Source organism: Brassica oleracea, chromosome C8 (assembly GCF_000695525.1).
Source record: "Brassica oleracea var. oleracea cultivar TO1000 chromosome C8, BOL, whole genome shotgun sequence".
NCBI classification, from domain to species: domain Eukaryota; kingdom Viridiplantae; phylum Streptophyta; class Magnoliopsida; order Brassicales; family Brassicaceae; genus Brassica; species Brassica oleracea.
Genome location: NC_027755.1, coordinates 29,585,901 through 29,605,917, shown reverse-complemented (window position 1 = coordinate 29,605,917; position 20,017 = coordinate 29,585,901). Strand labels below are relative to the sequence as shown.

The 20,017-nt window shown below is 35.7% G+C and overlaps 3 protein-coding genes and 1 pseudogene across 3 annotated transcripts in view; 3 read left to right on the top strand and 1 right to left on the bottom strand.

Moving 5' to 3' along the window:
* The window catches only part of LOC106309136, a 1,406-nt gene extending 815 nt beyond the window's left edge, over nucleotides 1-591 (top strand). The window contains exons 4-6 of the mRNA XM_013746203.1: nucleotides 80-204; nucleotides 315-399; nucleotides 471-591. Coding sequence (XP_013601657.1) covers nucleotides 80-204; nucleotides 315-399; nucleotides 471-591 — 331 coding nt within the window. The remainder of the gene's footprint in view (nucleotides 1-79; nucleotides 205-314; nucleotides 400-470) is intronic.
* A 2,948-nt stretch (nucleotides 592-3,539) lies between these two features.
* On the top strand, nucleotides 3,540-8,208 carry LOC106311464 (annotated as a pseudogene).
* A 5,888-nt stretch (nucleotides 8,209-14,096) lies between these two features.
* LOC106312374 (ribulose-1,5 bisphosphate carboxylase/oxygenase large subunit N-methyltransferase, chloroplastic-like) lies at nucleotides 14,097-17,611 on the top strand. The gene is made up of 15 exons (XM_013749872.1): nucleotides 14,097-14,267; nucleotides 14,489-14,592; nucleotides 14,717-14,780; nucleotides 14,874-14,984; nucleotides 15,099-15,158; nucleotides 15,250-15,357; nucleotides 15,769-15,841; nucleotides 15,984-16,024; nucleotides 16,093-16,173; nucleotides 16,411-16,446; nucleotides 16,554-16,637; nucleotides 16,744-16,877; nucleotides 16,951-17,033; nucleotides 17,113-17,261; nucleotides 17,346-17,611. Exons 1-15 carry the CDS (start codon nucleotides 14,148-14,150, stop codon nucleotides 17,496-17,498), a joined length of 1,401 nt encoding a protein of 466 aa, XP_013605326.1. The 5' UTR covers nucleotides 14,097-14,147; the 3' UTR covers nucleotides 17,499-17,611.
* A 400-nt stretch (nucleotides 17,612-18,011) lies between these two features.
* LOC106312376 (agamous-like MADS-box protein AGL93) lies at nucleotides 18,012-18,888 on the bottom strand. Its single transcript, XM_013749875.1, has 2 exons — nucleotides 18,276-18,888; nucleotides 18,012-18,163 (listed from the first exon to the last, which is right to left on the bottom strand). Exons 1-2 carry the CDS (start codon nucleotides 18,886-18,888, stop codon nucleotides 18,012-18,014), a joined length of 765 nt encoding a protein of 254 aa, XP_013605329.1.
* Nucleotides 18,889-20,017: the final 1,129 nt, after the last annotated feature.

Below are 20,017 nucleotides of genomic sequence, written 5' to 3'. Positions count from 1 at the left end.
GACCTTGAGTAAGTCATCCCTATTGTTTTTTCCTTATATCATTTTTACTATAACTAACTTGACATTTTTATATTGACAGTGGCCATAGGATTGCTTGCTGTCTATGGGGGAAGTTTGCTGAAAGCATTGAAGCTAATTGCAACGCAGCTGGTGGAGATACTGTTATCTGTCTCTTACGTTTTGTGAAAGTCGGGACCTATAGATGTAATCCTCTATTATCACCTATCATATCATACTGAGATATATTTGTAGACTATATTTGTTTAGTTTTGTTATTAATGTGTCAAAATTGTTTGTTTGGTTATTAATATCAGATGAGATTCAAATTTCAAACTCATATGATGCTTCTCAAATCTTTTTCAACCCACCAATAATGGAGACTGAGGCGTTTTTGAAAAGGTATTTAGAGTTTTCATCAAATGAGAAGCTATTGTTCTGTTTATTGAAATAACTTGGGATGACATTAATAGGGATGTGGCATCCAATGCTATGACGTTGGTTGAATCCCAACAAGACAAGCTTGAAAGGGAGATTAGACGCGATAAATGGATGCCATACCCAATCAGAGACATTGCAGAGCTACTTCAATAAACTCAGGTAATAGTTGGATCAGTGGCCGTATGGTTATCAGTATGAATGCAAAGTATGGTTATCACTATTAATGTATGATGAGAAATAGAGTTAAACTAACCAAGCTTAGTTTCTTTGATGCAAAGTTAATTCTAACAATATGAATGCTTAAAAGACAACCATTTACTTTTGATCTTGTAGATTGAGCAATGCAGAATCATTGCCACAATTTATGCAATTGAAAAAAATTGGGGATGGTACTATTTTGGATGCAAAGTTTGCCAGAAAAGGGTCTTCAAGATTTCAACAAAAGTTCAAATGGTGAAGGGAAATGAGATAACAACTCATCTGTGGTTTTGTGAAAAGTGCGATGATAAAGTCACTCAAGTTTTGCCAAAGTAATACATTTGTTTGATGCTTTTTGTTCTGTATATTGTAAGTTCATAAGTTGCTAATTTTAAATATGTGATACAGGTTCATAATTCATGTATGGGTGAAAGATGGTACTGGAGAAGCTTACTTTATGTTACTTGACTGGATTGCAATCGGAGTTGTTCCTGATAGTGCTGCTGCCTTGCTCAACGGTTCATTTGATGAGGTGATCACCTGTATTTCACAACTTCATTATATACTTTCACAATATACTACTCTTAACATAAGATGAATATTACAGCTAAAAGATATTGACTCTTTTCCTGAGGCCATTACTACTTTGGTTGGAAAGACTTTCATGTTTGGTGTTCACATTGAGAGTAAGAATATTGCTAGCAAAGGTGGGATGTATAAAGTTGGTAAAGTATGGAGAGATCTAAGTATGCTACTGACTGGTGGTATATCCACTGAGTCCTGGACTCAATCTGATGTTGGAACTACTAATTTAAGTTGTTCACAGGTATGGTTTAGTATTTTCAGATTTATAGATTAATCTCTGAATTTATATTACTGCACCATATTAATATGTAAATTTTTTGTATAGGGTGAACTTTTACTTATGGAAAGTCAGGTAAACGAAGACACTGTGGTAACCCCATCATCTAAACGCAAACATGGCCAATCCAATGAAGATGAGCCTGACATAAGTTCTACAACAAAGAAGCAGTGCGCTAGAGTATTTGTGAAGAAAGAAAAAACCACTAAAGAGAACTCAAGCTCCAAGAAAAGTGGCTAATGAAGAAACCAAAGTGGTTCACGTTTGTTTTCTGTTTTTGTTTTCTTTTTCTGTTTATGTTTTCAAATAAGTGCTTATTTGCATATTTTTTCAGTTTTTAAAACTTTGATTTGTAATAAAGATTTCCAGGATTTGAATTACTTTGCTAGATTCTTTTCAATTTTTTTAATGTACTTACAGTTGAAACTTAAATTTTATTATAGGAAAATACTTGATTAGTAATTTTGAGATTCATATTGAAAAGAATCCGCTCAGATTACACCCTTGACTAACATAATTAATATCCAGTAGGAAATATTTTATTACCCTTGATATCCGCCTTATTATTAGGCAAGAATTGTGAGAGAGTTTACTCCCTACTTTGATATTTGAATGTGTCAATCACTTCATTTTATTAAATTTCCTAATAAGAATGTAATCAGTATGAAAATTGTGTGATAAATTCGGCCCAACTAAAAATATGACGACAAATAAATATTTTAAGTGGTTTCACAAACGTTATTGCTATCTTCTTATATACAGGAAGCTAAAATGTATTAAACTAATTTAATTATCCAATAATAAGGGAATTTTTTTACCAAACCCACGTTTATTGTATCGCAACCCGTTAAAAATTATAGAACAGCGATGTTCAATGAAAACACAGCCATAGAAAACTAACATCTCCAAATGCAGTTACCCTTACAACAAACATGAAGAACAAAGAAGACAACACAAGGAAGAGGAAAAAAAATCATCAACCTACATGTCAAACTCCATCAGATTCTAAATTAATTGATGGAACCGAATCCAATACTTCCTTTAGACCAGTGTTGAGAGATGTTTCTAATTTAAATCCGAGTTTACCAAGTTCAGGGGGTTGTCAGCATTTTACTCAACCATCAACCTACTTTGGTTCAGGAAATCAATACTATGGTGCTTTTTCTTTACCCATGTCATTGTTATTTGTTACTGTTTTTCTGTATTATAGTCAGTGAGGTGATATATCCTCAAATTCATGCTTCTATTGTATTGTTGATGTCCCTACAGACAAAGCTAAAGGAAAGCAGCCTCAATGTTCTAAGGGGATACGATCAAATGGTAAGTGGATCGATTATAATGCTTTTACAGATTTTGACCACTTATCTATTTAATAACTAACATGGTTATTGGTTATTTTGTGATTGTGAGGAGGAGATTATAACAATGACAGTGCTCGGATATCAAACATCATATCAAGAAGAAGTCAATGTCTCAACATTCAGCCTAGGAATCTTTTACCAGCCTTCTCTAATTCAGACAGTGCGCAGCAACATAGTGAGAAAATGTGGTCAACATCTCAAGTCAACGAGTCAGAAGGAGAAGAGGACTTAGAATCATCTATTTACCACAATTTCTCTGGTAGGCATAATTATATATTTTTTTTTCATTCACAGCCACAAATTTTATAACACTTTATATATACAGATGAAGGTGAAGATTATAGTGATCAGAGCTATGATGTTAGTAGTGAAGATAGTGATTCACATGAAGTAGAATCTGATAACATTGAAGAAGTATCTGATACAAGACCTGTACTAGATGAACAAAGGGCTAGGATTTTGACTATAGCCGATATATTTAAAACCATGTTTGAGGGAGGTCAATCTTCATCTACTATACCTCTGCCTAAACTAAATAATACAGGTAATAAACACTTTTCATATTTGTAACTCAATATCTATTGTATTTTTTTTTCTTAACCATCTGAATTTATAAATTTCTTATAGAGTACTTAGATGAGGGAGATCCTACTTACAAATGTGACTACTGTGGGGCGAAAATGTGGTATGGTGAACGCATTGAAAAGAGAAACAAGACCAAGAAACCAAAATTTTCTCTATGTTGTGGACAAGGTCAAGTTCAGTTACCATTACTAAAGGAATCACCAGAGATCTTGAAAAGATTGTTACATGATGATGATGAGATCAGCAAATATTTTAGGGAAAATATCAGGCAGCTTAATATGGTTTTTTCTTTTACCTCTCTTGGGGGTAAAGTGGATAGATGTCTTCCTAAAGGACGTGGACCACAGATGTTTCAACTTCAGGGAGAAAACTATCATTTAATGGGTAGTTTAAAGCCACCAGCAGGAGAAGAAGCAAAGTTTTCTCAACTCTACATTGTTGACACTGAACACGAAATTGACAGAAGAGCTTCCATTATTGGGTATTTTCAACTCATTAATAACAATCAACGCATAATATATTATGACCTGCATATTACTTGATATTCTTAATGTAAAACATCTTACTTTTGATGCAGGAAATACAAAAAAAAGGCTGATAAGGCAAAAAAAGAGAGTCTGAGGAAAAAAGTCATTGAGATGATAGTTGAGATGTTAAACCAAGTAAATCCATATGTGCATCAATTCAGATCCGCCAGAGATAGATTCAAGTTAAACCCCGAGACTACTTTTCATATGCGGATTGTTAGCAGTCGAGAGAAAGACGGGAGGACATATGATATTCCTACTGCATCTGAAGTTGCTGCGCTAATTCCTGGAGATTTCAATTTGGAAATGGATAGAAGAGATATTGTTCTTCAAGAGAAGCAAACAGGATGGCTTAAACGGATAAGTGAAATACATCCTTCCTATTTGGCTCTACAGTATCCTCTTATCTTCACATATGGCGAAGATGGGTTCAGACTTGGGATTGAAAAAAGAGCAACAGAGGCTACAGCTCTACTGAAGAGGAAAAATATTAGTATGAGACAGTGGTATGCATATCGGATTCAGGAAAGAGATGAAGAATGTCATACACTTCTGCACTCTAAGAGGCTATTCCAACAGTTTTTGGTTGATGGTTATACAACCATAGAAGCTAACCGGCTGTGCTTTTTGAGGATGAACCAGAAAATCCTTAGATCAGATAGCTTTGATTCTATTCAGCAGTCTGAAAACGATGGGAAAATAGATATGAGTGAGCAAGGAAGCCGCTATTTGCTACCATCCACTTTCGTTGGAGGGCCAAGATACATGAAGAATATGTATTTGGATGCAATGGCGATATGCAAATATTTTGGGTTTCCCGATCTGTTTATAACTTTCACATGCAATCCTAAGTGGCCTGAAATCACTAGGTATGTGCAACCACGCAAACTCAGTCCGGACGACAGACCCGAAATTATATGTCGGATTTTTAAGATGAAACTGGATAGTCTTATGAGTGATTTAACAGAAAAAAAAATACTTGGAAAGACAGTTGCATGTGAGTTTTCTTAAAAGGTTGTTTTCATCTGATATAATATTGTTTTAACTGTGATTATTAATGTCTTTCTCTTTCTAATGCAGCCATGTACATAATTGAGTTTCAGAAACGTGGTCTGCCACATGCTCATATTCTACTCTTCATGCATCCTAGCTGTAAATTCCCTAAACCAGAAGACATTGATAAGATTATCTCAGCAGAAATATCAGATAAGGAAAAGGAACCAGAGTTGTTTGATGTAGTAAAAGATATGATGATTCATGGTCCTTGTGGAGCAGTAAACTGGAATTCGCCATGCATGGAAAATGGTAAATGTTCAAAGCTTTATCCTAAAGATTTTGTGGAAACAACTTCAGTGAACCGAGAAGGTTTTCCAGTTTATAGACGGCGTGAACAGACTGGTTGCTTTGTAGAGAAAAATGGCTTCAAATGTGATAACAGATATGTGGTGCCCTATAACAAGAAATTATCTGTGCGTTATCAAGCTCATATTAATGTGGAATGGTGTAATCAAACTGGTTCTATTAAATACTTATTTAAGTATATTAATAAAGGCGCGGATCGTTGTACTGTTACTGTTGAGCCACCAGACAAAAGAGGAGCGAAAGGAAAGAAGTCAAACGATGGAACTACTGTAGTTGATAAGAAAAACGAGATCAAAAACTTCTTCAACTGCAGGTAAAATTTGTTTTGCTCTTACTTTAATTTTTTTTTTTCAGAATCAGAACAGGTACAATACTAATTTTGATTATTATTATTTTAGATATGTTTCAGCATGTGAAGGGGCGTGGAGGATTTTAAGATTCCCTATTCACTATCGGTCGGTACCTGTTGAACGAATGCAGTGACACCTACCAGGAAAACAGATCATAATTTTCAAAGATGATGACACTTATGAGGAAGTGACCAATCGCGAGCTTATAGAAGATACTATGTTCACTGGATGGTTTAAACTGAATAAGGTTAGTGCAGTTGCCAGAAGACTCACTCTGGCTGAAATTCCAACAATGTTCACTTGGAATAAGAAAGAGAAAAATTTCCACGACAGAAAGAGAGGATTCTGTATTGGTAGGATCAACTATGCCCCAAGGAAGATTGAGCAAGCTTTCTATTTGCGTGTTCTGATAAACATAGTTAGAGGTCCAAGATGTGATGATGACATGCGAACATTTAACAATGTTGTTTATCCTACGTATAAGGCGGCGTGTTTTGCAAGGGGCTTACTAGACGATGATCAAGAGTATATTGATGACATTTTGAGGACGAGTTTCACAGAATCAGCTTCACATTTGCGTCATACTTTTGTTATGATGCTCATGTCTGGTAGTTTGTCAGAACCAGATGTTGTTTGGGACAATACATGGGAGGTTCTATGTGATGACATTGAGTATACACGGAGAAAGTTACTTAAAAGGCCAGGTAAATTATAATTCTATTTTTTATATCATCTTCTGAAAAAATAAAAGTTGAAAGCGTTTATTAATTTACTTTTTTTTTTTGCAGATCTCTGTTTAAATGTCCATGAAAAAAAACAGTTTGCTCTTCTTGAGATTGAGAAGATTTTAAAGAGCAATGGGTTTTCTTTAGATCAATGGGAGAATATGCCAAAGCCAGATCCAAGTATTGGTGGGAATGACAATGTTTTGATTTCAGATGAGCTGAGTTATGATAGGGAGAAGATGAAAGCTGAGCTTGACAGAGACATTGTTAAACTAACAGAGGAACAGAGGAAAATGTATGATGAGATTGTTGATGCAGTCTTAAATAAAAAAGGGGGTGTGTTCTTTGTTTATGGATTTGGTGGAACTGGTAAAACCTTCCTCTGGAAATTGTTGTCTGCAACTATTAGATTCAAGGGAGAAATATGTTTGAACACTGCATCAAGTGGGATTGCTTCTCTATTGCTACAAGGAGGAAGGGCAGCACATTCTAGGTTTGGAATACCAATAAACCCAGATGAGTATTCTACTTGCACGCCTATTCCAGGAAGTGATCAAGCTGACTTGGTGAAAGCAGCATCTCTAATCATTTGGGATGAAGCACCAATGATGAGCAGGCATTGTTTTGAGTCTTTGGATAGAAGTATGAAAGACATTATGGGGAACAAGGACAGCATGCCTTTTTCTGGGAAAGTGGTTGTATTTGGAGGTGATTTTAGACAAGTTTTGCCTGTCATACATGGTGCTGGACGACCAGAGATTGTTATGGAGTCTCTTAATGCGTCATATTTATGGAGGCATGTCAAAGTGATGAAGCTAACCAAGAATATGAGGCTACTTTCTGAAAACCTGTCTGCTGATGATGCTAAGGAATTAAAGGAATTCTCAGAGTGGATTTTAGATGTTGGAGATGGAAAACTTGGAGGAGATAATGATGGAGAAGCTGTAATCAATATTCCAGAGGAGTTTCTTATTACTGATGTAGATGATCCCATAGAATCAATTAGCAAAGCAGTGTATGGAGATGTTGTTTCCTTACAACAGAATAAAGAGCCAAAGTTTTTCCAAGAAAGGGCAATTCTATGTCCCACCAATGAAGATGTCAATAGGATTAACCAGCACATGCTTGATAAACTACCAGGTTATACTATTTATAAGGACAAATTATTTCAGGTTATTGACAGTGTTTTTGAATATTGTTTAATTTTTGAGTTTGTAAAATGCAGGAGAAGAAAGGATTTACTTAAGATCTGACTCGATTGATGCTTCTGATAGATTTTCTAGAAATGACCAGGCTCTAACTCCCGATTTCTTAAACACCATAAAGGTTTCTGGTCTGCCAAATCACAGTCTTCGCTTGAAAGTGGGATGTCCGGTGATGTTGCTCAGAAACATTGATCATACAAACGGACTGATGAATGGCACAAGACTCCAGATTACATAGATGGATGATTTATTGGTGAAGGCGAAAGTGATCACAGGAGAAAAGGTGGGAAAAACTGTGGTCATTCCTAGACTTTCTATTACACCTTCTGATAAGAAGTTGCCTTTCAAGATGAGGAGGAGGCAGCTGCCTATTGCAGTTGCATTTGCTATTACAATTAATAAGAGTCAAGGTTAATCCCTTTCCCATGTTGGTTTGTATCTACCAAGAGATGTCTTCTCTCATGGACAACTATATGTGGCTGTTTCCAGAGTTACATCAGAAAAAAGATTGAAGATTTTGGTTGTTGATGATCAAGGAAAGCCTAAGCGTGAAACAAAGAATGTTGTTTTTAAAGAGATTTTTCAGAATCTCTAAATTTAATGTTTAGTTTGCTGTGTTTTTTAACTTATTTAAACTTATTTGTATTGTTTTCAAACAATTTAGTTAACTTGCAAACGTTGGAAGTTTTTTATTTATCTCTTTAATAGTATTGATACAAACAAAAGCACACAACACACATACAAATAAACGACATTGTCTTAGTTAAACTAAATACAAGCACACAACATGCAGTCAAGTAAACAACAGAAAGATTCATACAGTCTTTGGAAGCACGCAACAGACATACCAGAAAGCAACATTCAGATTTCATTCCTTACTTCTAACCGATAGGCAGCTGCTTGTGTTCTAATCTATATTCCATTCATGACTTCTAAGTGCTAGCTACAGGCGGTTTAGAGACTTACATGTTATTCCAATGCTAAAAGCTGTTTCTGGATGCACTTTGTGTGAGTTTCGTCAATGTCGGAGCTGAACTAATACTTTTTATAAGTGCAGAAGCCTGAAATATATATTTACCATCAGAGAGATTGAAGAAGATACAGAAAAAAATAAACTTTTCAGTTCCATGTAAAGTGATTTGCTTTCGAAGAATATCATCCTCCTATGGACAAAACACATCTCAGAAACTGTTCGATCATATACAGTGTATTAATAAAACTAAGCACACAATACGGAAGTGTTTACACGACAACAAACTATAGCTAAGTAGTTTTGTAGCAGTAATCATATCGTTGGTAGAAGTCTAGACTCTTAGAGTGATAAATTATGCATCACATTAACAAAAGCACATGAACTATGCAGACAGCTCAAGGAAACATAACCTACACCATAAGAGCATTAAGAAACTTACCGTCATCCAACTGCACCTCATAGCTACATCCCTTACAGTTTTCTCTGGAAGAGCAGCAACGATCTTTACATACTTTGAAATTTTGGGTTCATCTTTCAATCTGCATCCAGAAAAATAAAGATGTCATGCATGGAAACAAACAAAGCAATAACCTACTGACTATGCACATGTTCAAACAACCTACAAGCCAAATGGATAATGGTCCCAAGTCGATAGATAGCAAATATGCATTGTTTTTACATTTCATGGAAGCACAAAAGCAATAGTTTATATTTCCTAAGGAACATACTTCTCATAAAACAACTCCCCATTTAAATTTTTGTTTTAGAAAAATTGGATCATAGTACGAAAAAGCTAAAGACTTTACAATAAACATTGCATTTGAAGATTAAAGAATAGCAAATGGAAGGAAATATCCAAAACACACAAAACGTTGAAGAAGAACATAAGAAAGAAGATACCTACTTTGCAAGGCCGTTCTCTAATACATAATGCTCTTCAACAGACCAATCCATGACCAACGCAGCATCAGGTTTGCCTCCTCCTCCAGCTGCCAAAGATGAAAACGCAAGTCCGGTGTTGCTAGATTTAACAGCGGCAAAGAATGATTATCCATTTGGAAACTGATCCAAAGATATCGACTTTAGGGATCTAAGCTAATTCAAAAATTCAGAGTAAGTAAGTGAGAAACCAAGAGAGATTAGTTGTGCTCTGGAAAAAAAAGAAATGGGGATTAGAAGAAGAGAAGAGAGGTGTACAAAGAAAAAGACACTACAGATATCAACATAATCAGTTTGGTAGAACGAGAAGAAACTCAGTTACCTTCCATATCTGTTGAAAAGGCGTTCAAGGTCTCTGGTACGAGTTCTGGATGATACGTGTCCAACGTAAAGACGAGTGTTCCCGTAGCGATCATCATACCTAGGCATCTTCCAAACTACACATTAAAACAAAACCGCATAAGCATCAAACCAATTCAAAACCTATATATTAGCTCGAAAAAACTAACTTTCAATCCAAACAATCAAATTTGAGTTTTTTTTGGGAGACAAATTTGACTGGCAATCAAACAGAGGTTCATAAATATATAGAGAGCGAGACCTCTTGAGACCAAGTGACAATATGACGCTCCTTCTTTTTGGAACCATCGTTCTTCTTCTTATTCTTCATTGTCTCTTCCATTAGTTTAGTTTCTCTCTCTCTCTCTGACGCTCAAATATACTTCAGACATGTATATAATCTCTATTGAGATCAGCTTCACTAAGATCTGTCATCGGAAGAAACAGAGGTTTGTCATATCTGACTTTCCCGTCAAAATAAAATTATCAGATTCAAACTCAAAATAAGATTGCATGCGACAAAATATATATAATCTAACTTTAAAACAACTGATTAAACATGTACATGAGCTGATCTGGGCATATATTTAACAGATCGATTAGCTGAGACAAGAACTTCACAGAGTTGTAATAGAAAGAGGGAGAGAGACACGATATTTTCTAGCTCAATCTTGCTAGACTGGTTTTTATTTTTTATCTTATCTATTTGTGGTCTGAATATCTTTACTAATTTGGGTCATGGGCCTCAATTTTAAACACAATTATATTACAATGACAATGAAAATTATTTTGTAAATCTTAACTTAGTTATATATTAATAATCTACATTATTATCAAACAATTTTAAAAATTTGCTATATCTTTTAATAAAACACCTACTAAAGTTTTGAAATAAAATATTTTAAAATTAAAACTGTAATCATATTTGAAACTACAAAAAACATAATATAGATGTCAAAAAAAAAATAACATACTATATAGAACACAAATACATACTTATGAAATTTGATTTATTTTAAAAACATACAAAAATTATATTTTCATTCTATTAAATTTATATCATACAAAAATATCATTATAAGATGTAAAAAAATTTATCACACAAACACAAAAACATATTTAATTTTGTTAAGCAAAAACTTTTTAACAAAAGCATATACCTGCCCTCTTGAGGGCGGGTCAATATCTAGTAAATCTTTTAAAGCATGTCAGAATACAGTTAAGTTCGAACCATACACGAAACCGGTCCCGAAATTTTGTAGGCCTTATACGATTTAATAAATATTTTAATAATTTAGAGGTTTAAATTTTTTTTCCTTTTACAAATTCGGGAGCTTATATATATATATATAAAATTTCAAAATTTTTAAAGGCCCAATATTTCATTAGGTTTTACACATGACCGGCCCTGACCATACATATCAAATATAAGCGCTTAAATACACAATTAAGTTACAACGTGGAAAATTAAAATTTCAACTAATTGAACTACTTAAACTAACATTTAAAGCATCAATATACGAAATTAAGTTGTAACTACTTTATGAACGTGGGAAAATTATTTTCCACACATTTTTTGTTATCAACATTTCCAGACATCAATTATCATCTAAGTATATCGGAAAAATCAATGAAATATGGTGATGATTTAAACAAGTGCCATTATCAAAATTCAATGGTTTTTATTTCATGCCTTCAAATTATGAATGAGTTTTAATGTCTCTAAGTTTATTAAAATCTAAGTACTAACTATACCGCTCACTTTTTAATAATACAACTGTCTCAACCTGTCGGAACTACTTTTGGTCTAATTCAAGGTTGTGGTCTCCCTTCAAACTAGGATTTGTTTACCTTAAATCGTTTGGTCGTTATGCTTCTACATCGCCCAAATGCAGACATAAATTCAATCCTAGATCACGTGCTTGTGTCTTCCTTGGTTATCCCTCGGATTTCAAAGGTTACAATCTTTTGGACCTTGAAAACTATTTCATCTTGATCTCAAGACACATTATCTTCATGAGGATTTGTATCCATTTGCCAAATCTAACCCTTCCTCCACCTTTCATAATTTCTTTCTAAATATATCTTTTGCGTCTCCTGTGATATCCAATCCCTCTGATGGTGTCGAGAATTCTTCTCCTCCATCATCTATAGAGATTTTACCTCCTGCAAATTCTATCATGGATTATGTTAAACCATTTGTTACAACATCACACATGAAATCAAAGAACCCAGCTTATCTTCAGAATTACTATTGTAACTCAATAGGATCTTCTACAATCCATGAAATCTCTTATGTTCTTTCATATGCCAAATTGTCCCCTCTCCATATTTCTTTCCTTGTTGCTATTGATAAATTCAAAGAACCAAAAACCTATGCTGAAGCAAAGAAACTTCTGGTTTGGGATGATCCAACGGATGAAGAGATTAATGTTTTGGAAGGAACATAGACATGGAAGATCTGTACTCTACCTGAAGACAAGACTCCTATCGGCTGTAAATGGATCTTCAAAGTCAAGTTTAACGCAGATGGAAGCATTGAGCGTTATAAAGCCCGTCTTGTAGCGAAAGGGTATACTCAACAAGAAGGGATCGATTATCATGAAACATTCTCACCCGTAGACAAGCTTACTACAGTTAAACTTCTCCTGCCACTTTCAGCTATTCATGGTTTTTCTCTGCATTAACTCGACATATCAAATGATTTCCTTAATGGGGAGTTAGATGAAGAGATATACATGAAGCTTCCTCCAGGATATGTTGATCGAAAGGGGGACAGTCTGCCTCCTAATGCAGTCTGTAAACTTCTGAAATCACTTTACGGACTCAAGCAAGCATCTCGTCAATGGTTCTTAAAATTCTCTACTACCTTGACTCACTTGGGATTCACTCAGACATTCTCTGATCACACTTGTTTCCTCAAGATCATTGACTCTCTTTTCTTATGTGTGATCGTATATGTTGATGATATTATTATCGTCAGCAATACTGATTCTGAAGTAGAAACATTAAAAGAGCAATAGAAGTCCTCTTTCAAGCTTCGTGACCTTGGCCCTATGAAGTATTTTCTTGGTCTAGAGATCTCTCGATCTTCTGCAGGTATTCATGTTTGTCAGCGCAAGTATGCCTTAGACTTGCTTGATGAAACTGGCTTACTTGGCTGCAAACCTTCTACTACTCATATGGATCCTTCTATTAAATAGTCCAAGGACACAGGTGGTGAATCCGTTGATGCTGAAGCTTATAAGCGTCTTGTTGGCCGACTGATGTATCTTCAAATCACTAGAACAGACATTACCTTTGCGGTCAATAAGCTGAGTCAATTCTCCTATGTGCCTCGTGAAAGTCACCTTCGTGGAGTTCTCAAGGTTCTTCACTATATTAAAGGCACAGTAGGAAAAGGCTTATTTTACTCTTTGAAGGCAGAGATTCAAATTCAAGTTTTTGCTGATTCAGATTGGGGTTCTTGACTTTGTCAAGATAGCTGACGTTCAACTTCTGGTTTTTGCATTTTTTCTTGACACATCCTTGGTTGCTTGGAAGTCGAAGAAGCAACAGGTTGTTTCTAAGAGTTCAACAGAGGCCGAGTATCGCAGTCTTTCAGTGGTGACAGATGACTTGATGTGGTTCACCAATTTTGTCAAAGAACTGTGTTTCTCTCTGAGTAAACCTACTATGCTCTTCTGTGATAACACTGCGGCAATACACATTGTTCATAACATTGTCTTTCATGAACGCACAAAGAATGTTGAAATTGATTGTTATAGTGTGCGAGAAATACCGGTTTCAGGTCTCTTCAAATAGACGCATTGAGATTAAGGGAGCTGATGATGTTAGAAATGAGACTACAATATTTTTTTTCAACGTTATTAGCAAGATCCAAATAGAAAAAACGTAAGCAAATAAATGGTGAATTTTTTTCTGCCATGGACGGATTTACCAGTGTGTTAATAATGCCTCTAGTATACAATGCTGACAACTTTATAACGCTACAAGAAGCTATTTCGCTTGATTGTATTAATCTTCAACCTACTTCAGCAGGTGTCTTAGCATAGTGAGGTTTAATTAACCACAATCATGTCCTTGGTTATTCTACCTTAACCGAACCGATATAGTAAAATCATAACAACTAAATTGGGTGTCTTATCCGGTTGATTAACCTGAACCAAACTGAACCGGATTGGACCGTCTCTGTAAACGCAACCGCCACTCTGGCTGCAGTCGATATACAATACGAGGCGGTGGTTGCTCACGCGCGACGAATTAAGGGACTTTGGTAGGAGATGTTATTGTGCGCTCCGACGGTGAAGCTGTTAGTCTTCCAGCAACGGCGCACTTTCACCTCTTCTTTAGCAAAGCGTTTCAGCTTCAATGCACAATCACTCACAGAGTCTCAAGCTCAGGTTTTTTTTTCTTTTCTTGTTCGCATATTCTTGGAGAATTTCAGACAAGGCTTTAGTTTCCTTGTCTGAAATTCTTCTATTGGGTAACGTAGAACTAAGACTGTATTGCAAATGAAAGATGAAACCTTTTATGTTCTTCTTTCTCTCAATGAAAGATGAAAGTGTTGAGTTCTTGAATTGATAAGCTGACTAATGTATGAATGATGTCATTATATGTTTAGGCTGCTTTGGATAAGGAGTGCATTGACTTCTTACCTTGGTTAGAGCAAGTTGCTGGAGCCAAGATAACTAACACTCTTTCCATTGGTAAATCCCCCCATGGAAGGTCAGTGATATCTCTCTCTCGTTGAATCTTTTGCGACTAGTTTGCTTATACAAGTTATGATCTTGGTTTGTTTATAATGCCAAATACACTAACCAGTTTTTAACATAATTTGACTTCTGAGCAGGGCCTTGTTTGCCTCAAAAGTAATCCATGCTGGGGACTGCATTCTGAAAGTCCCTTTTAATGCGGTATATTATGAAAATGAGTTTTTCTTCTTTTTGTGTGATCTAAAACGAGTTTCTGAAGATTAATACATTTTGATATATAATGTATGTTGTCAGCAAATAACTCCGGATGAGCTTCCAACTGATATTAGCGTTTCATTGACTGATGAAGTTGGAAACATAGGAAAGCTTGCTGCTCTTCTTATGATCGAGATAAACGCTGGTCAAGTAAGCTACCATCAACATTTTTGGGTTGATGTAATCTTTAATATAAGTCTCCGTTTTCATGTGAGTGTTTAATTTTTCTTTGACTTGAGAGTTTATGATTGTTTCCTGAATCAGAACTCTCGATGGTTCCCTTATATCAGCCGACTTCCTCAGCTTTCAGATATGCACAGCACGGTGGGGTTTTTTCACTCTACTCCTTATTGTGAGTGTTGAAAACTTTGTCTTGGCCAATAGTAGAATACTTACAATAATGGTTTCTCTGTAGATCTTCTGGGATGAAAATGAGTTCAGCATGATTCGTTGTAGCGCAGTTCACAAGGAAACTGTAAAACAAAAAGCTCGGATAGAAAAGGAATTCTCACTTGTATCACAAGTAAGTATGCTTCCTTTGGTGATCCTGATAAGTGTTTGTTTCTGGTGTCAAATTCGATTTCCCCATGTTCTTATAGAGAAAGGGTCTGCTTTTGCACACCTCTATTTATATAACATTGTGGCTACTCCCTTATTTTGTCCCTCGATTAGTATATTAAATTACAATTTATGAAACCATTACAAAGGCACGCCCATATAGTGGTTAAACGAATGAAATATAATCATGGTACTAGCAAATGTTATGGACATAATTAATTTCTGTTCATCATGTGTCTTAGCAATGCATCCACCGAGTACATAGTATACATGTGTATTTATATTTGGTAGTGAATAAGGTACATTTGCATGTTTAAATTTTGTTTGTCTCTTCCTAGTTAATAAGAGTTGTGAAATTACTTTTGGTTATTCATAGGCATTCAAGGAACATCTTCCCAAAGCCATTGAACGCCCAGCTCTGGAAAATTTCATGTATGCATACACATTAGGTGAGAAAATTATTTAATTCTATTTGGTGCTATATCTGTCTCTGATTTTACTCAACCACTATATGTGTTACCACTGAGTCACTGGCATTCTTTTGTTTTGTTTTGTTTTTACCTGATACGGATAACTTGTTGCTCTGGACAGTGGGATCACGTGCGTGGGAAACCTCGAGAGGCATATCACTGGTAGTGTCTTCAGTCATGATTCTGCGTTTCTTTTTGGTCTTCTCAAGGTGATCTGACCATTTTAACAGATTCCGTTTGCAGATTTCATGAACCATGATGGACTTTCTGCATCGATCGTTTTGACTGATGAAGACAACCAACTATCTGAGGTTTACTTCCCATTTCTGTTTAGTTAATACTCTTGACTTCTCTTCTTCCTGTGTATGCACACACCTACCTGCTATTCTCTGTCACCTCCATATCTCATTTGATTACATTAGGAGACTCTCTTTAAGTTAAAAATTTCGATCTAGTAAGATACATGCTTCTTGATTCCCTGTTTACTTTTTCTTGTCTCCATAGGGTTTGTAACTAGTGCATGATTTTGAATTTTTCAAACTTTGCAGGTCACTGCAGATCGTGACTACAGTCCTGGTGACGAGGTATGATTATAATACAAAGCGATTTTCTTTTCTTGGGATTCGTCTTCTGTTATTTGGTGACTGGTTAAACTCACAGGCTTTGAAGCTTACCAAAGATCTCTGTGTAGGTTCTCATTAGGTATGGAGAATTCTCAAATGCTACACTCATGCTGGATTTTGGATTTACACTTCCTTACAACACTCATGACGAGGTTTGCTTTCTCTATTATGACTGTAACAACATTGATGTGTAGATGTTGAGTTGAAGATGGCTACTCACCAACCTTGAACTTGATAGTCATTTGATTGATTGACTAGGTTCAAATCCAAATGGATATACCAAATGATGACCCTCTTCGGAACATGAAGCTGGGACTTCTCCAAACCCATTACACAAGAAGTGTCAAAGATATCAATATCTTTCACTCTTCTTATGATACTTTCACAATCAAGTAGGTGTTAATGCTTGTTGCATATGTGATTAAGTGTAATCTAAGTCTAGTTTTGGTTCTCTCTCTATCTCAGGGAAGTGAAATCAGCTACAGGGAAAGGAATTCCTCAGTCACTCCGAGCATTTGCACGTCTTCTCTCTTGTACCTCTCCTCAAGGTGCTCAGATCAAAACTAGATACTCTCTTTTGAGGCTGATCTTGAAAGTATTAACAGTATATAGTAATGATATTCTCAGAGCTAAATGATTTGTCAAAAGAAGCTGAACAAAACGATGGCCGGCTAGCTCGGCTTCCCTTTAAAGACAGGAGCAGAGAGTTGGAGGCTCATAAGATCATCTTGGCTCATATCAACAGATTAATTGAGGATCATAATGTTTGCATCAAGGTACCATAGAAAGTCCACTGAAACTGCCACATAATGAACTGAAATGTAGGTTTTGATAAATGTATACTGTGTGTGCTATTGCAGGAACTAGAAGCATCTGATTGCCATTTTGAATCACAAAGGTTTACGGTTAGAAGGCAGATGGCAAGAGATCTTCTCTTCGGTGAGCTTCGTGGTCTGAGGTCTGCAGCTGAATGGCTTAATCATTATTGCGCAAACTTGTTTTCAGCACCTTAAATGAGACTCAAGTGACTATGGAGCCAGATCCTAAAGATCAAGAGTTTAAGTATAACGATAAGCCTTTGTATGAAAATATCAAATGAAATAGTATATGTATAAACATGAGGATGCATGATTCTGTTGCTTGACTTTGAGTAAGAAGAGCTATTTTATAGACACAATATCAATAATATCTTTCAAGGGAAATACTAAACAGGGAAGATCTTTTTTCTGAGCAGGCCTTGTTGGTTGGATGAAAATAAAATTCGATGTGATCCTAAAAGTTAGTATTATATTGTGTGGGGGTAATGAGATTAGTCAAATCATATATCACAGAAAAATCAACAAAAATAAGGACTTGAATGAAGAATATGAATATAAACGAAGAATAAGAATCATATAAGCAAAAACGATTAATACAACAGTGGAAGAATAAAAAGATGAAGCAGATGTGATGTGATATCAATAAGGGATTGAATGGTGGAGTCAGTGAGGCTCTCTAAAAGAGGCTGAAATAACTTCACCACAATGCTACATGACATCATGTACAAAGATTGTTGAAGTCATACCCAAAGTTGAGACTGTTGTTGTAGTATCCAAAGTTAACTTGCTCCTCAGGTAAAGCAGTACTGACATTGTTGTTGCCAAAGCCAAAGTTGAAGCCTTGTCCCCCAAGCAAAGCCCTGTTGTCACTGAGATTGTTGTAATAGGTTTGCTGAAGGCTTGAGGAGACAGAGTGAGGCAATTGAGTAAAACTAGCGTTTTCATGGTTAAACAGAAAGATTGAATATTTACTCTGATGAGTTGCTGCGGCAGAGTTATAAACATCACCACGACTCATGTCTTGCTCGGTACTTGTTGCTTCAGTCTGTTGTTGATGATCAGGAACAGCAAGTTGTGAAGACGAAGATGAGTCCTTTGAGGCGAAGCCACAAGAAGAATGGAGAAAAGTGGTGTTTTGTTCTGACATAAAGCTCTGATCCTCACGAAGAAGTATGTCTTGTAATAGCTGTAACTTACTCACCAAGGAACCTTCGAGTTCTTGGACTTTCTGTGAGAATTTAATTGGAAATCTCTTCTTCTCGTCGTGCATCTTCTTGTTACAGAACTTAGAAAGATTGGTGCTCTTCTTTTGTTTCTCTTCGTGGGTGAGTTTGCTATATCTTTCGGCTATGACTTGGACTTGGGACTCATCTTCGGGCCAAGTTTTCACGAGGTTACCGACACGATCATAATGGATAACGCAAATTTCGTTATCGCAGAGAGTGGAGAGCTCGCCAGCTTTTCTCAGAATCGTCTCTTGTCTCATCAACAAACTGGTAGATGGTTTCTTGAATAGGGTTTGCTTTCTCACGGAAAATTTATTGACCTTCTTGTTATTTCTCGAAGAAGAAGGAGAAGAATCCATTGTTGTTTGTTTACTGCCAAATACAGAGAGAAGACAAGTTTGAGTGACGAAGAGAGATCAGACAAGTGCGAGTGATTTTAGGGAAGGATTAGGGTTTATTTATAGATTTTGCTTATTTCCCTTTTTTCCAAGTATAATTGATCCCATAATTTCCTATTCTTAAAGTATTAAAACGATCAGATAATTGATAATTTCCATTTTTCATTTAATGTAGCCGTTGGGGATCATTTAGACCCTTATTGAGATTAGTTTGAGATCAAATGGCTAAAGTGCCCCTTAAGCACCGAGTTGAGTTAACGTTGTGGAGGTCAGACTTGTATTAATGTTGTCTTTTCCATTATGTCTTTTTTTTTTTAACAATCGATATTTATGTTGTAAAATAACTTATGATTTTATAGTGTCGGGACATTTAAATAAGGGCGAAAATTTCTCTCCGCAGAAAGAAGATATACAATAAATATGCAAGAGAGAATATTTGTTAAAAAGAGGGAGAAGAAAGATGAGATGTAATGACTCTTTGATTATAAACTCTTCTTCTTATTTTGTTATACAAAAGAGTGAGATGAGTGATGATATTTATAGTGAACAACAATACATACAATAACAAAATGATGCTTAATTTGGTAAATGAGTGGGTGATCATAGTACTTGATGAGTAGATGATTATAGTGTTTGAGTTGGTAAAGGAGTGGATGATCATTTCAATGTTTATCTTATAACACTCCCCCTTGATCATCCATCTTGTATTACGTAGCGCCTCGTTAAAAACCTAGTCATGGAAAACCCAATGGGAAAAACCATAGTAAAGTAAAAAGAGTACAACTACGTAAGCTCCTCCTTGAATGAGCAATCATAGATCCTTCTGATGGCGCATTCCAATGTTATGGACATGTTTTGTGAATACCGAGGTAGGTAGTGATTTTGTGAAGAGGTCGGCTGTATTGTCGCATGATCGAACATATCTTACTTCGATCTCTTTATTCTTCTCGAGCTCTTGAGTGTATGAGAAGAAATTCGGAGGTATATGTTTGGTTCTATTGCTTTTGATATATCCTTCCTTTGTTTGAGCAACACATGCTGCATTATCTTCATATATAATAGTTGGCTCCGTATTTTCGCCAATCCCACT

Bases quoted from the DNA above. Each gene is read 5' to 3' on its own strand.
- LOC106312376 (XM_013749875.1), bottom strand. From the start codon at position 18,888: ATGGATTCTTCTCCTTCTTCTTCGAGAAATAACAAGAAGGTCAATAAA. The intron at 18,164-18,275 runs GTAAATATTCAA...CAGTGACAACAG, and splicing joins TGCCGCAGCAACTCATCAGA to GGCTTTGCTTGGGGGACAAG.
- LOC106312374 (XM_013749872.1), top strand. From the start codon at position 14,148: ATGTTATTGTGCGCTCCGACGGTGAAGCTGTTAGTCTTCCAGCAACGG. The intron at 14,985-15,098 runs GTAAGCTACCAT...TTCCTGAATCAG, and splicing joins TCGAGATAAACGCTGGTCAA to AACTCTCGATGGTTCCCTTA. The intron at 15,358-15,768 runs GTAAGTATGCTT...GGTTATTCATAG, and splicing joins AATTCTCACTTGTATCACAA to GCATTCAAGGAACATCTTCC.